This window comes from Anopheles merus, chromosome 2L (assembly GCF_017562075.2).
Source record: "Anopheles merus strain MAF chromosome 2L, AmerM5.1, whole genome shotgun sequence".
NCBI lineage: Eukaryota > Metazoa > Arthropoda > Insecta > Diptera > Culicidae > Anopheles > Anopheles merus.
The window spans coordinates 14,890,179-14,907,186 of NC_054083.1; the positions used below are offsets into that span (position 1 = coordinate 14,890,179).

The window sequence follows — 17,008 nt, forward strand, 5'->3', positions numbered from 1 at the left end:
AATCACATCAAACATTTACCCTGTGTCTCGACCAATCGGGCCCGCTCGAAGCATCAGAATGTAAATTGAATTTATAAAATAAATCTCATCCCGAATTTTTCCGGTGACGGATTTTCCGGTGTAGTTTCTAGGGCCATCCGGCCGTCTTGAATGGCTCCTCCATGAAATTGAATTCCCTTTTTACGTGTTCTTTGATGGGTCACTAAACTTGGGTAAAAAATACACGCCCGTCAGGTCATGGCAAGCGACCGTGGGCGCTAGAGAATGTCACCTAAGAAAAATAATTCTTCATGTTAGAGCCAGCCATGCGGGTGCGGTGTCTTCGATTTTCCGTGCTGTTGTCGATCAATCGATTTTGTTGATTCAATTTTATTGGGAATGTTGATGCTTTGCGCCGCGAGGTCAAATTCCCATCAAGCGGTAGAAGGTTAAACAAGTTTTCTGCAATGCTGTTAATGCTTGAGTATCGTGATGTCCCTTTCTCCTTCCCAAGATTACAGGATATGCTTTTTTTATGCAACCAGCGGGGAAAAAGGGCACCATAGCACCACATACATTTTTTGGACAAATACTGCACTCAGATTTTCTGCTCCTTTGGGGATCTATAGTGCGCATCAAATCAAAGCAATTGAATGCACTTTTGTCGATGATGACTACGACTACATCAACCGGAAAGAGAATAACCCTTCAATGCAGGAGAAAGCAGCACAATCAGTTCTGATTTAGTTTATATTTTATTTACCATCTATCAATTTGTATGCAATTTTTGATGAAGCGCTATTCTTTAGCGATTGGCTCTTAACAACCCATCCGATACACGACAGGCACGGCCCTGCGCTGATGGGCGAACATTGAACCGATGTGTGTGTGTGTAAGTTTGCGCATGGGAAAAGGGGGGGCGAATTGGGCATGTTAGGGATTTTTTTATATAATCTTATTGATACATAAAAAACACTTAACAACAGAATAGTTTATGTCTGACTAATACAATTTTTCAGGGTTCTACATTATTTTTATAAATTTAAAACAATCGCACACCTTTCAACAACAACAAAATAAAAAAAGGTAAAATATACTTAGGCAAAATTGTTCGAATAGAATATAAGCAATATAATAACAAAATAATAAAACTCAATCTAAGAATTAAACATAGAACAAAACAAAAGCGCATGGGGAAAATGCAACATAGCATCATTGAGAAGATTCTGGTCTTAGCTTTACACTATTTCCGTACGACGGCTTTTGCGATTGTTGTTATCGAAACTTCATCTAAAAACAGAAGTTTCACGTTGTAAACATTGTTCATTTCTAAGGCCAAAAAAAGACGACTCGCGGTTTCGTCGGCCGCGGTAACCTCGTTCAAACGGTAAAACAATTCAGCAGTCATATCCATCCTCGCCTGCAATCTCGCTCGCAATTCCGCAGAGATACTAACCACGAGCATTTCTGAATTTCCTCGGTAGTGAGATCGATTGGCATTTCATTGCTAAAATGGATTAACAACCGGGTTTTGCGAGTTTGACCGCGGTACCGAGGAAACCTCGTGTCGTATATTTGCGGCCTATCATGACTACAGATGACCTATTGAATGACATTTGTCAGCATAAAAAATATGCTTTATTATTTCATTCTTCATTTTCATACCTACAGATACCATTTTGCCCCTCATTACCATTCTACTTCTAGTATTCCTATCCGTGTTGTTTACTTTTTTTGTTGAGGGTGCAACTTGATTCAAAGCTCAAGAGATATCTTTGCACCGAACACAGCCTCGGTACACTGGTAACCGGTGCAAAAACTTGTAATTTGCTGTGCACTTTACAAATAGCACAACATATTTCTACGCCCTTTTCGAGTATTTACACGATGTAGTTTGGGGTGTGCTTTTTGTTGGTTATGAAACATAGTAACGAGCTTCATTCAATCGCTGCGCACTATAGCGTTGGTGTGTATATCGCTTGTGCAGTACAAAATTTTGTTAAAATGCAGTGGTTAGTTCTGTTAAAAAGAATTGTATAAAAACACTTTTTTTGTGAAAGTGTGTTATGATATAATTGTGCACACGTAGTGAACCTATATAATATATAGATGATCTGATTCCATGAGGAATATTTACTTTAAAAAATAACTAGGAAGGTCTATATTAAAATTTATGAATTACAATTAAAGTATGAAAAAATTATTACCATTTTCTCTTTATAAATTATCTCAAATCATTCAAATACCCTAATAGTTTCCGTATTAAAATAGCAAAGCCAAAATTGAATCAGTAACTATGTTTCACCAGGGTAAACGGAACGGACGCGTGGTAAAGCCCCCACGTGGCGCTGTTCGATTATACGCATAATTTTCACGCTGTCCCAACCACAGCAGGACCTCCAGCATCTGTCTAATTTCATGAAAAGTGCACCCCACGGACCTCCGTTTTGCTACACGCTTATCGTAGATGCAATCTTCGCAACGAGCGAGCACCATTTGGATCACCACGGCTCGTGCCTTGCGGAGCAACGGCGCGGCGCACACGGTGGCGTCGAGAGCGTCGAAAAATACATTGTCGCAAAATTAATAATTACGGGTTAACATTTGATCGAAGGTCCATCAAACGGAGGGCACGGGAAAGGGCAAATGACGTCCTACGGCGGGTCAAAACGCGAGGGTCGCGGTACAAATGGTACACTGTTTTTTGCCTCTTTCGGATCCTTCCAAGCTGCGCCACCCCACCCGCTGCTCGTTTGCTCGGGGCAATTGTTGAACAGATTTTGATCAAATTATTTCGTTTTCTTAGCGGGGAGCGACAGTGCTAACAGTTTCATTAACTATTGACAAATTTGGCCATTCGCGATGTTACGTTCCAGTCGTTGATGATTTGGTTGGTGGTCCTGTTGTAGCTCGCAGACGGCTCAACCCGGAAACTGGGCTCACGAAAGATGTTTATCGTATCCCTACCATCTGTCGGTTGACATAAAAGTTGATCGAAAAAACTGTTCGATGCCATCATAAGTAATAAATTAATGTAACAGGATTAAAATCGGACAATATCCATATCCTGTTGACTCTATGATATCACTAATGTACAATTGTTTACATTTAATTATGTGATGATAGTGGGTCGAAGATATAAAAGATTATGCCAAACTTGTAGCCAAACACACTGTAAAATGTGGCCTGTACCAGAATCCATGCCCGTTCGAACCATCTTTTGATCGGAAAAATGTAACCAATCGATTGTACAGTCAAATAAGTCGCGTAAGCTTTGTATAGTGCTTTACCTTACCAGGCTAAACGGAATAGTCAAACTTCTTCGAAAACCCGCGTAGAATTATGCTCCGTTTTTATTTGATTTCGAAATTTTAATTTTTTTTCAAGGTTGTCCGTTTTATTCTCAAGGTAGTCATTACATTCTTCTTCTTTTTGGCTCAACAACCGTTGCCGGTCAAGGCCTGCCTGTACCACACTACTTGTAGGTATGGCTTTCAGTGACTTATTGATCCCCCCATAGCAGGATAGTCAGTCCTACGTATGGCGGCACGGTCCATTTGGGGCTTGAACCCATGACGGGCATGTTGTTAAGTCGTATGAGTTGACGACTGTACTACGAGACCGGCAAATCATTACATATATCTTAATAATTCTTAACATTTATTAATAACTTATTGTTGGATCATAGCACACATTGCAATCATAACATTTTCATGTAATAACTATTAATTGATCATAGTTCACATTTTTGCATTCTGGATTATAAAAAGTAGGGAATGCAAATAACAAGTTCAGTTTTAATAAACCTATCGATTGAAACTCATCGTAGCCTGGCAATTCAGTACACAACACTTATTAACTAAGGTTAGGTGCTCTTTGATTTTTTCCATCCAAAGTCATAACATTCACCTCGCTTCGGACATCGCTGCTATTGTTACTAGGTTGTGATGTATAGAGTAAGTTTTTTTTTCTTTTTTAAACGGTTTTTTATATAATTGTTGTACGCGTTTTCGAATGTTGTTCGAATATTTTGTAAGCCGTGTAGCCTATACGTATCACTCTAACTATCCTATACTGTCAGTGCCGCTCAACTCTGTTCATAACAATAGTGTTAGTTTATATGTAAACATATAAGCATGTAAGGTTATTGATTCATAACTAATGATTTAGTGTATGTGAAGTTGGACATCGGACCTACCAAGCTTGCAAAGGGCTAAATATTAAACAGTGATTTCAAAGCTCTAACATTTTCATTACCATACTAACTCTTGTTGGTGCAGCCAATAATAAACTTTTATCTTAAATATTACTTATAATTCAAGTAAAAATGTCGTAAAACTCTTGGCGAGACCAGCTTATTAAATATCAAAATTAAAAAAAAAAGATCAATTAATAACATCCCCAATCAACAATAAAACCTAAAAATAACTTACACGGCCACTTTTTCCTATAGCACGCGAACCATTGTCCTAGATGGTTCATAGCTAAATATGATATCTTTCACGTACTGTAACTGGCTTTAGCATGCCCCGCTATCGGCAGGCCACTTCTAATCGTTATTCCCATTCCCAACACACCCCGGCAACGTGCCCGGGTCAGCTAATCCAATGAAATTCAGTTGTACAAGCATCTTCATTGGCTTGCGTCTTCTTTGCTTTCTATTCCGTCTTGGAGTGCTTGCGTACACAAAAAAAAAAACAACATTTGAAGCACTGAGTGGAGGAGCTTCCAGCAGCCAGTCGAAAGCTGAAGCGGATCAATTAGAGTAATTGTTTATGGTCACTATCTCCGCCGAGGGCATTGCTGAAGGAGAGGAGAGTGTCTACGGGAGCTTTTTTCCGTCGGAACCGGAGATGTCTTCTGGCCCGTGTTTCATAACGCCCAAACGCACCACCGACTTGAATGGCGTCCATCATTCGAAACCGGGGCGCACGCGGACTTTCAATCTTCATTAGACAAATTACGCGCGTAGGCTGCTGATTTTCCATCGTCAAATTAAATTAATGACCGGACACATTCATTATGGGCGGAGCAGAGCGTGCTTTCGTCGATCGGAGTCGAGATGAAGGCAAGATCGTTGCAATCGTTAGGGCCGGCAAGATCCTACGGATCGAGCTACGATGGTAAAGTGTAAGCACTGGACTGCCCGTAGCCTCAGACTGGCTTTGCACGAGCTGACCTAGGTTGAAGTCTGAATATAGTATATCAGCACCGTTCTTCAATTCAAGGTAATTTAAAAGGAGGAAGCTTGAGCGCTAATGCTCATGTTCCGTATTATAGATTTATTTTGCCATAGTTTGCTTTCCACGCATGATTTTTTCATATCACATTAAGTTGATTTTATTGTAATTCAAACAGACATTTACAAAAGAAAGCATTTTAAACGTGGATGGAATTTTCACATTATAAAAATACTCTTTTTAACGTCAATCACTAACTTATCCATACTGTTCGGTTTCAACCCTTAAATCAAACTTGAAACCAAAGCGCCAAAAAAACACATAATTTCTGTCGACTCACCTTCGGTTGAAAGTTCGGTTTTTTACCATCTTTCCAATTTAAAGTATCCCATCCCGCTTCAAATCGATCGGTACGTCAATTTAAACTTCCAAGATGAGTTTCGGTTCGATTACCAATCGATGTGCTGCGTTCATCCAATCGCTGGTTGCATTGAACCTTACCACAATATTTCATTGCTCCTTTTCGCTTCAGGCGGATACGCCTGAATAGTGTGTTAGAGGTTAGAAGGTGCAATCAGTCTCGATTAGCTTCGATCATACTCCGTCAAGATGGCGGAACACTTTCAGCCACTTTAGTGTTTGCGCTTTTAGCATCGCACGTTCAATTTAACGGGTGATTTGAGCGTTAGTTGATCGTTAAATCAACTGAAGAATGACAAACGGTGCATGGTGGTTTGGCAAACTGTAACCCAAACGAATATGTTACATCAGTTGCTTTCAACATACTGGATAACGTGCTACTAAAGGTGTAACAAAGGATAAATCAGTAAGAGCACATCATGTTGTTTTCTTTTGGTAAAACTACACCGTACAGAATCATTTTTAACATTTATTCAAATCAAAGAGAGCATTTTCAAATGCTAAATTTTATCCAACCGCACTTTCAAAAAAGCAACCCCTGGTTTAAATTTCAAGTATCTTAAAGCTTTCTGTTTTCTGATCTTTTTCTTAACTTCGAGTGTTTTTTTTTATTCTTGTTGTTGTTTCGGTGAGTATGTTTTTACTGATGAGGCTTATTGTTGCCCAACAGTTCTACAAAAAACCAATGCATTTCTGCACATAAGTTTAAGCTTGACGTGATTTTCAAGTTCTTTAGTAGTACTACAGTAACAAACAAATGGATATGTTAATTATATTATTACATGTAACGTTAATTTACGCGTCCAAAATTATTTGAAATACAGATAAATATTTTCTTCTCTTAATCTCTTAATTAAAAGAATTTTACAGTACTTTTCTAGAATCTAGACAGTAAATTGAAGCAAACTATGTGACTATGTATACGAATACGTATCTTAACAACCAATAAATCATTCCAATAGTTTGTGTCGTATTTGTTGTTCAAGATCCAATGCAAACATCAAACACAACTTTGAAGATCCTTAGTAGCCGGGGTGAAGATCAAGGTGAAGAAGGGACTTATCTGAAAGGAACAGTGGGTCCAAAAAGTATTCGTCTAGTATTCAGTTGTTCATAAAAGTGTGAATTATGACCGCAATAGGTATGGGGCGGTAAAAATACTTAAAAAATACCAAATAAAAAATACGTTGCTATTACACTATTGTAATGCTTAATTTTAAACAAAACGTAAGAATTTATCATTTATCAAACCTCATCAACACTTTTACCACCTCGTGCATATTGCTGCCATAATTCACCTGTAAAATATTTACCTTGTCGTATAGTTGTTGGACTTTAGTCTAGTACAGTGTACTCTTTCATAATTGCCTTCAAAAATTAATAAACCGGTTTTAAGGGCAAGCTAAAACACAAGCTGGCGAGTACAGCCAAGTATCTAAAATATTTCCAATTTATTTGACAAACATGTCCCCACGATGGCTCCTTCCTACGCCTCCGTAGCCGACTTCTCCGATTTTCCATCCTTCCACTTGGTCATTTTAATGTGCGATTCCTCCCGTCGAGCGGCATCTGCCCGGAATGCTGGCTTCAACGCTTTTCGCACCATTCGGGCGGCAATGTTGGAGTAGTTGATGTAATTCAATCCAGCGGCTCTCCAAGCGGCCATGTTGTTGCACAGATTTCGAGAAAAAGCCTCCAAGAGCGGGACTATCCGTCTGGTGTTTGTTAGCTTGGCAACCACCGTTTCCCCCCGGTTTTCTCTCCGACTGGCAGCAGTCGATATCTAGAATCAATCACTTCAATCGATTTCCTGGCGTAATTTATAACATACACCTCGAATTATTAAACACTTAACACACTCAACCGAACCGAACAAGCTGTACAACGCCAGAATAACAACACCTTTTTTTCCGGTCGGCTGTCGATCGGTTTGCGAAAACCGTGCCTACCGCATTTATTTCACCGCCTGCTGCGCTAATGATCCGTTTTCACACATCTTTTTCTGTGCACATTTTCACACCGAGTGTGCCTCGCTTCGGGACAGACGGAGGGGGCGCATCGTTTGAATGAGCAGATTTCTCACCCCGAAGACTGTGCCAAACAACAGCCCTTCCGGTTGGGCCTATTTGGTGTTTGGCATCGTTTGTTTATGTCTCGCTTAACAAGGCCGGCTTATGTGTTGCGGCGAACAAATAATAGCTGCGCGATGAAACCAAACTACTTACTTGCGCACCTTGACTGGAGTGGCTGGCTGTGTGTGTGTGTTTTTTTTTTCCTTTTTGTCACATAATGCTGCTCGATCGGAGGTTCTAATTTTGACACCGTGGATAATGCCAACACTACAATGGGCACTGTAACCGCACATACGCCGGAGACACAAAGCCTTCGAGTTGTTTGGGAGGGACTTGAAAGAGATATCTGGGATATCTGAAACCGAAATGATATTTTTGTTACATTTTCCGAAAACGGTGGCTTCCTCCTGGTCGGATTTTCTTACGCGGCTAAAGCAAACAAAGCGGCAGTGAGCTTAATCTATCTTCTTACCGATACACTGCTCGTAGCGTTTGTGTCTTGAAGCAGTGCTAATGTGGTTGCACATTTGTCAGCCTGATCTTCTGCTACAGCTAATCCAGCTATCTGCTGTCAGCCATCTTGCTGTCAAGGATTGGAAATGAATCCATATCGCAACAGGATCATACTTAGCTGATGGAACGACAACACATCCTTTTTAATTTTCCCGGTTCGAGGAAGACAAATAGCATATCTGTCTTATACCATCAAACGGCATGATCATCTGCTACAATGCGTGGCAATGATCATTGGCACGCGCCAGATGATGTTGAAAATTATTACTTTTGAATTTATATTACCTATGTGTTCCAGAAGATTCTAAAAATCCTAAAATCTGAAGGATACGAAAATTGATTAAAACTATGTTTAGTGTCGGTGCAATTGTCAACGGGCACAACTTAACAACATTGCTGTCATGGGTTCAAGCCTCAAATGTACCGTCCCTTGTAACAAAAACTCAACTGTTCAGCTGCGTGGTACTTATTCCGGCTGGATAATAAGTGTAAATAGCCTGTATAGGGCTACATTACTATTATATCACAGCTCTTTTTGGAATCCACGGCTTGGGAAGTTGTGCTCAACTCTACCTTGGGGCTCTAAAACACTACATCGTAGTGTTAATAAGCGCCAGAACTGAAACTAGCTAATCTTTATTCGCAAAGATTGCCTGATAGAGCTGCTGATCAAAACGGAAGTCACTCCTGCTGATGAGAACTGTAATGTAGGTCTTCTTTTCAATTGACTGCCTTCAATGCAACTAACTAAGCTATTACCTGTTTATAAAACGACACACAAGGATCATTCGCAGCTTTTGGGGACCTAAACCCAAAAGTAAAACCAGGACTCAAATCAAACGCTATTCTTCGTCCACACCATTCTAAGATGTATTGTGGTGCTGCGGTGGCGAAAAGGATGTCACGGTACGATGCTTATGCTGTGTGTGGAAGCATATTGCACATACTCCTCGACCGATCTTGCAGAACACATGAATCTGAACAGGAAATGCTGAAGAGGTGTGAAATGACGCCACATTGTTTGTGGCTGCTGAGCCGACACAGAATACCGCAGGTTTGTGCGATAGGAAGTGTCTTAATGCGCTATGAATAGTGACGCACTTCACGTGGAGAGGGTCGACCGTCTTAGCAGAGCTAAGTAGCTTCGAAAGCTACTGTTTGTGGTGCAAACAAACCCAAACATTGAGCATGAAAATTTGTTAAACATTCGTATATTTTTTGGGATATGTGCCCGTGGTAATAATCACCCGTGATCATAATAAATTATCGACTAACTATACACATTCTTTTATTGCAAGTGTTTTGCAATATAAATCATTATAGATATGGAATCAAAGAATCTAAATCTAAATTGACATTAGGAAACATTTCATCCATACGTAATAGATTAAATAAATAAAAATATTATCCCTAATCCCTAGACTGGGCCGGTCTGGTGGTACAGTCGACAACTCGAACGACTTAAGAACATGCTCGTCATGTGTTCAAGCCCCGAATAGACCGTGCCCCCATACGTAGGACTGACTATCCTGCTACGGTAACAAAAAGTCACTAAAAGCCAAGCCCACTGTACTAGTGGGTACAAGCCCTACCTTGACTGGCAGTGGTTGTTGTGCCAAAAGAAAAAAAAATCACAAGATTAACAATTAAAATGAAGTCGAATTCTTCTGCTTTAGGCGCAACGACCTTTCAAGGCCTGTCTTTATCATTATGCGGCTTGGTTATCTATGATTTATTGATTACCCCTAACAGGATAGTCAGGCCAAGAGTCCAACACAGTATAGTGTAGTTAAGTTGTGTACCACGGGACCGACCCTAGGATTACAAAAATTCTAAAGTACAGCTACACAAATAAAATACAAAATCAGAACAATTAATTTTACAAATATCTTTTTATAACCCGCTGAATGTTTAATCTTGGCCAAATTAGGTTCGATGAAGATATTACAAAAAAAAGCAATCAAAATACAGAAAACTCTTCTTACCTCTTTTGATTGCACTAGCGACTCTCACGGAAGATATCCGTACTATTTTGCTATATTTATGCTATAAAAGCAAGCTATAATTAAGAATAGCGATTTTCTTCGTTCAAAAGCACGAATGAAAGCTTTCAGGATGCAAGCTTACAAAGAAGCTTTTTTGATGCGGAACTTTTACCGGTTTATAGCACAGGCATAGATTCAAAAATCAAAATTCGACCGTTACTTTTGATATATTCATTTGTCAATTTTTGTCACATTTTCGGTTTTGTTTTATTGCTAGCGCATCTTAATGAAGCATATAAAAGATGTTTTTAAATTGTAAAACGATTGCTGAGCTGATCAAATTATTAGGCACAAGCCGCAAACAAAAGATTTTCAAAATTACCAACAAAACGAGCAACAACACCAGTGTAATACTGTTTTCATACAACCGAAAATAAAATAGTTTTATGTTAGGCTCACACGATAACGGGCATGTATGAAATATGTCTCTTTTTGTATCGTATTTGACATCACACGACACACTATTAAAAAAATTAGCACACATATCGCATATGAACTATCGTGACCAATATAGGAGAAGGTGGATAAAGACAGAGACGTTAAGGAAAATGTTAAAAATCCAGGGATATATAAAAACAACGACCATGAAAATGCATGGTTTTGTTGCATGCACCTTATCATGAAAATGTACTGAGCGGCAGCGAGGATCCCCGTGGATGGTTATTCCAGCTTATACAACAGTGTGTACAGTAGTCTCATCTAGAACTTCTGTGCCCAATAGGGGCCCATGAACGAAGAAACTCATACTTGGTGTTTGGTACTTGGGGTCTAAAAATGATCTAGAGCTACCCCTTTGATAATTTTGTTATTATATCATTTCATAGACTTGAAAAAAATGATCAACCATAATTATTTGTTGTTAGACAGAGTGTTAGATCGTCATCAGGAAGTTTGTGATCTAGGCGTTACACTGGACTCTAGTTTATATTTCCGTTTACACGTGGACAACACTGTTAACAAGGCATACCAGATGCTAGGTTTTATCTTTCGAAAATTCCGATAATGTAGTGATGTCTCGTCGTTGTTTACTTGTCTTGTGCGCTCGTGGGTGAAGTACTGCTCAGTAATTTGGTTCCCAAATTGCACTGCGATGATTAACACAATAGAGGCAATACAACGGAAGTTTACAAGACTTGCTTTAAAATGCGACCAGTTCAGAGGACTTACAACCATGCCAAGTTATCGCTCGCGTCACTTTCTCCTTGGCCTACAGACGCTCGAACATCGTTATAAGGTAAACCAATGTGTATTTGTTGCTAAAATGTAAAAAAACGAATTATACGTTGTCTATTAGAGAAGAGCAACATCTACGTGCCTTCGAGACCTCTTCGCTCGTAACTTGCTTGTTGGTGAGAACAGTCGTACCTTGTATGGATACAATGAGCCATTAATAGCTATGACAAGGCAATTCAATACATGGTCTAATCACTTTGATTTCAATTTAACGACCAACGAATTTAAAGAAAATATTTTATTAATTTCAAAATTTAGTGACACCGGATTAAGGCAGATTATAGGGGAATAGGTTAGGGTATAGATGTTGAATATTTAAATAAATAATTTAAATTATTAATACATAAATAATAAAAAAATAATAATAAATAAAAAAATAAAATATACATAAGGGGCCCAGTAGTCAAGGGATCTCGATATCCTGTCTCCCCCGCCAGCAAACCATTAAGGTGAGTTGGATTTAAAGCCAATTGCAATATTCCCTTCCCCCCGTTCGACACCAACAGGGGGCCTCAGCTCCTTTTACCGCTTAGGGCCCCCGACACCCTAAATCCGCCAATGCAACCAGGGACCTAGCACCCTAGAGAATGATTGTTGGCCGGGCCATGTCACATCGACGTGCTCTATCGTGAGCAGGTCAACAAGAGATAAAGAGATAAATAAGATGGACATTTGTATAAAACGTTGGAAATTGAAGAAGTTTAAAGTATTGTCACATACCCTATTTCTTTCCACGTCCTGGTACGAATATAAGCAAATTCTAGGCCAATTGCAACGACGGTTCATTCAGCCGTGAATTTAGGAATCGTAAGCGCCACACACTCAAGCCTACAATGGGCCATTGCCCCGTAGCAAGGATTGACTATCCGGCACGTGGTAATGAATTAAGTTTCAAAAGCTTGTATTGGCCGGCATGTCCGCGTTACGCCAAATAGAAAAAGAAGAAGCGCCACTTCTAAATTCTTGCACAATGCAGATTCAAAGGCATTTTTTTTTAAAATTGGACACTAACAGCTGACGTTGCTCCAGCTTTACATAAAAACAGTTTTAAACTTCCCTTTAGGAAATTACTACGTGCAAAGTCCGCGACCTCAGCAAGTTTGAGGGACTTGTTAAAGCCATTTTTTCCACCATGTCAAAATTCAACTTTTCGATCCTTGTAATCCCATAGAATCTCTCATATATTTCTTAACTATATCATATTCATGTCTCTTCGTTTTGTTTGTCTTAAGTTGCCCAAGTCGTAATAAGATATTCGGTTTCGTGAAGTGCCTTATCAGCATCGAGTAATAGCATAACGCATGGCTTCTATTTGGATCGGTGTTTCATTTCTCGCTTATTTCAATACTTTCTCTAGTTGCTGGATGGTTTTTACCTTACAAATACCTTTATTCAAGGTATTTGATGAACACTATTCATCACCAATTGATATAACAACAAATAAATCAACAAGTCAACAAATTCGGTGTCCATCTTTCCCTACGACAGAGTGTTTGTCTTTCCCGCCATGGTGTCAGAATGTTTAAGTCACCAAAAAACTTTTTTTATTACTTTCATTCTGGTTTTTTCACCAGTTTTTTGCGTAATAATCACGACAACACATTCATTTATTAAAACTTTCGAAAATGTAAACATTTCAAGTAGATCTTAAGATCCGCAATAGCGAAATTAGATCCACAAGGGACTACACGTTAGATTTAACCATTTTTGCATATATTATGCAGAAAATGTTCTTAAATGTGTTGTTTAACTTTCAGTTTGGATACTGCATTGTATAATTATTCTATAATTACTTTTATCATTTATTTATAAGAAGTTTACATCTTACCCGCAGTGTCCCTTTTTATCTACCTTCCCCTAGTTGGATGAAACACAAAAAAAAATTAAAACACATTTTAATACACTTAAATCTAAAATAAGTTTCACTAAAAAACCTGTTTTTAATTTTCATTTTATTTTCATTTGTATCTAGTCGATCTTCATGGAAGGAATTGTCCGTTGTCCTCCAGGTGGACACTTCCTAATGGCGATAATAAAACCACAAATTAGCCTCTATAGACGTCGAAACGAAGCTACTCAACTCACAGACGACCCATTTTTCGTAGCCGCATCCTATCATGTTTGTCGGCACACATCCAGTTAACCTTCAATACATTACAGGCTGTAAATACGCCCAATAGCTTTCCTCCGCCCAAAACTAATACACCATCCACACACACCTTACGTCACGTTTCACTTTTCCCGCGGGAGCTTGTCTCGCTAAACTCTTTCAGTTACATTTCCACTTCCTGTACAATTCTGAATGCATCAAAACAATAAAACAAACCATAGCCCATCTCAACAACTGCTGGGTGGGCCTGCTGTTAGCTAGGCTCACGAAGCCTGTGGTTCATTCTTTTTCACCTCATGAAGCGATGCCGCCATCTCACCACCGCCCCCCACCATTGTTGGCGATGAAAGGAGAAGAAAACGCTCGCTACTCACACTCGGCCATTGCGTAAAGGCTTCCGAACAGCGCAACGCATACCACCCATGCCTACATTACGCAGAAAGCACAACACCGCTTTTATGGATGCCGCTTTCGGAAGGCTTTCGATTGGGTCCTGGGCTCGATGCTGCCGGCTTTGATCTAAAGGATTCCTATTCCGGTTCGTCCTCACGTCCTTAGGTAAAGGAACAGACATTATTGCCTTGTTTTATTGTCAGAAATCCGTACCAGAAGCTCACCGTACGGCAAGGTAGCCTAAGTGCAAAGTGCCACCATTTCCTGCCTTTCCCAAACAAACCCAAAAGGGTATTGGACGTAGCGCGGGATCGTAAGACTACTTCAGCCGGGAAAGCGTTATTTTTATCATCTTCTTTTTCTTGATTTCTTATTGTCAAAAAACAATCAAGAAATTATTCATTTTCCACGCAGCTCTTCTGTGCTGGGTGCGCGTACACATCCAAGCTCGTCAAACGACTAGCCTGTGTAAAGCCGTGAACCTTGATTGAAACACTCGGGCCATCGATTGAAACCTTTTCCCCTTTTCTGGGCACGTGCATTTAATTAGGTGGTGAATTTGTATTCGAATGTTTTATCTAAATAGTGTGTTTTATTAATATTTTACCCCTCGTCCGCCCGCGTGTTGCTCCGTCCGCGCCATCAAGATGTGGCACGTGGCGTGAAGTGGTGCAGGTAAAGGGCTCCGATGGCGTACCTTCGACGGGTGCTCAGGTGGTAACATTTCCCTCCCACCTCTCACAATTCCATCCCTCCATCCTCCCCTCTCTTTTTCTGCCTCTTTCTTTCCTGCTCTACCACCGCCCTGGGCTGGGATGTCCTTTGGGTGGGCTATACAGCCTGGCAGGGCGGAACCGAAACCAGCAATGGACCGAACCATGACAAACACCGACGAAAAGGGCGTACGTTCCCGGGAATTTTGCGGATAGTTTGCGAGCAAAACGGAACCGAACAGGAATGTGGTTTCTATGGTGAGGCGTTCCGGTTTCATTCGGCTTCTCTGAAGTTCGGTATCCTGGGAACTTCGAAACCAGTGCCGAGGCCGCTCGAAACACGCACAGCGCTCGAAATGATGAAGCTAAATTCCTTCCTCCCGCCAATGTGGGGGAGCTCGCTCCACGTGGCACCGGCGAAGGGATCGAGATGATGAGGTTGTTGAGCTGTGGAGAGAAGGGGATGAGTATAGGGGGGGGGGGGACAGCGGTACGCTGAAGTGGGAGTTTTGAAGAGGGTTTTCGAGGATGGAAACGTTGGATATTAAAAATGTTTCGAATTCACCATTTTCATCCCATCGGGTGGAGCGGAACGATGTGGGGCGTCCGCTTCGACGATGGCACGGACGACTAGCTCCTCTGAATGGGAAAGGGAAAGCTTGTTTTTGAAATTCAACAACAGCGACTGATTGAAATGTTATTGGCTTTCTGTACTACTGCTGGCTACTAATACTACTCTCTGGGGGAGGTTTTCTATGTTCGTCTATGTGCCTGGACGCACCGTTGTCTTGATGTGCGACGGTACAGCTCCACAGAATAGCAAACAGATCCACGGAACGGCTCCCTTCAATTCTAGCCAGCTCGATAAATGGAAAGCCATCGAGAGCAATGCAGATTTTTCCTTCAATGAGCCCTTTATGGTCCCCCTTTCCGCTGGGGAATGTTTGATTGAATTCTGATATTCCGCTTATCAGCGGTGTATGTGTGCGGTGTGCAGTGTGCGCCGATAACGAAGTGCATTTCGTGCTATTTCATATTCGAACAAAGCATTTTAGAAATATTCATAACTACGATGTGCATTCAATCAACGAACGTTCGTTGTTGCTGAACTGAGCCAAGTACTCCATAGCGATCGAAAGGGGCAAAACAAAAAACAGGAATCCTAATACCGATCAGCAAACAGCACACAACACACAAACTATATCGCTCCAGCCGTCCTGAAACACACATTCCAGGCCTGGGTCATATAAATATAAGCTCGCTGCAAATTAATTGTAGATTTCGGAATAAACCATCCTCTACAATGCTCTGGGCGTACGCCGAATCCAATATGCGATGCCATATTGCACACAGCTCCTACTGAATGTAGGATCAAACAGGCCAGAAAAGCCTGGTACCCCTTATTATTGCTTCACATCAAACGCATTCCCTGAGCAAATATCTCACTTCAGTGGAAATTATTCAAATGTTCGATAAGCGATATTTGCAATTCGAGAACACTAATGTTCACTATTGCGGTTCTGTACGCAACATTGTTGAGTTGCTTTATACAGCAAATTATTTAATAGCAACACCAACACAAAACAGATGACTATTGGTTAAAGTGTAATAAAATATATTTTCTTTCCTGTGTCTAATGAACGCATTACCTCAGTTCAAATTGACATTTGGTGACAGGTTTCTTACAAAACAAAACCATTTGCGTTAATGTACTGCTCTGTGCAACAAGCCGGCAAGTCCTATTGTTATGCAAATCATTCGTTGTGCCAGAACAGAATCCTTCTACTCGTCTTGGACGTGTGCTTCTCTGCCAAAACACCGGCAACGACTTGGTCCGTGCTACTTTCTCAGTCGAAAAATGACGGATGAGCCTTCATCTTCTGCTGCTGATGACTTGCACCGCTGCGCCCGTTTTGCGCTCGACTGGTCTGGGGCAACCGGCGCTTGTCGTCGCGCTGTGTGACATTTATTACAAAACCATTCATCATTTCATTCCCGCTGCCAAACGGACCAAAGACTTACATTGAAATGGAAGCCGAAAAACGGTGATCAATCGAAACCGGAGATGATCGAACAGGACGGACCACAATGGGAGGCAGCGTCATGGAAAGGGCTTTTGTTAATTAAATTCTAATCATTCATTTGAGCAACCCAATGGCACCGGCAATGGGTAACTGTGCGACACAGGGCAGAGACACAAATCCACTGGTACTGCAAGTGACCGTACATTGCGTGTAAGCTTTATGCTAGCGGGCCCGTTGACGATGTGCCTTTACGCTTCCCGATGCACTTGGAATGATCGGCACCTTACAGTCGTTCCGGTGTCCTAGCATACAATTTATCGATCGGT

At 40.7% G+C, this 17,008-nt stretch overlaps 1 protein-coding gene across 1 annotated transcript; it reads right to left on the bottom strand.

Annotated features, from left to right (window-relative positions):
* Positions 1-6,968: 6,968 nt before the first annotated feature.
* On the bottom strand, positions 6,969-7,564 carry LOC121593330 (protein stunted-like). Its single transcript, XM_041915587.1, has one exon. The coding sequence runs from the start codon at positions 7,243-7,245 to the stop codon at positions 7,066-7,068; it is 180 nt and encodes a 59-aa protein (XP_041771521.1). The 5' UTR covers positions 7,246-7,564; the 3' UTR covers positions 6,969-7,065.
* Between the last annotated feature and the right edge of the window lie 9,444 nt (positions 7,565-17,008).

Coding starts and splice junctions, on each gene's coding strand:
- LOC121593330 (XM_041915587.1), bottom strand. CDS start 7,245: ATGGCCGCTTGGAGAGCCGCTGGATTGAATTACATCAACTACTCCAAC.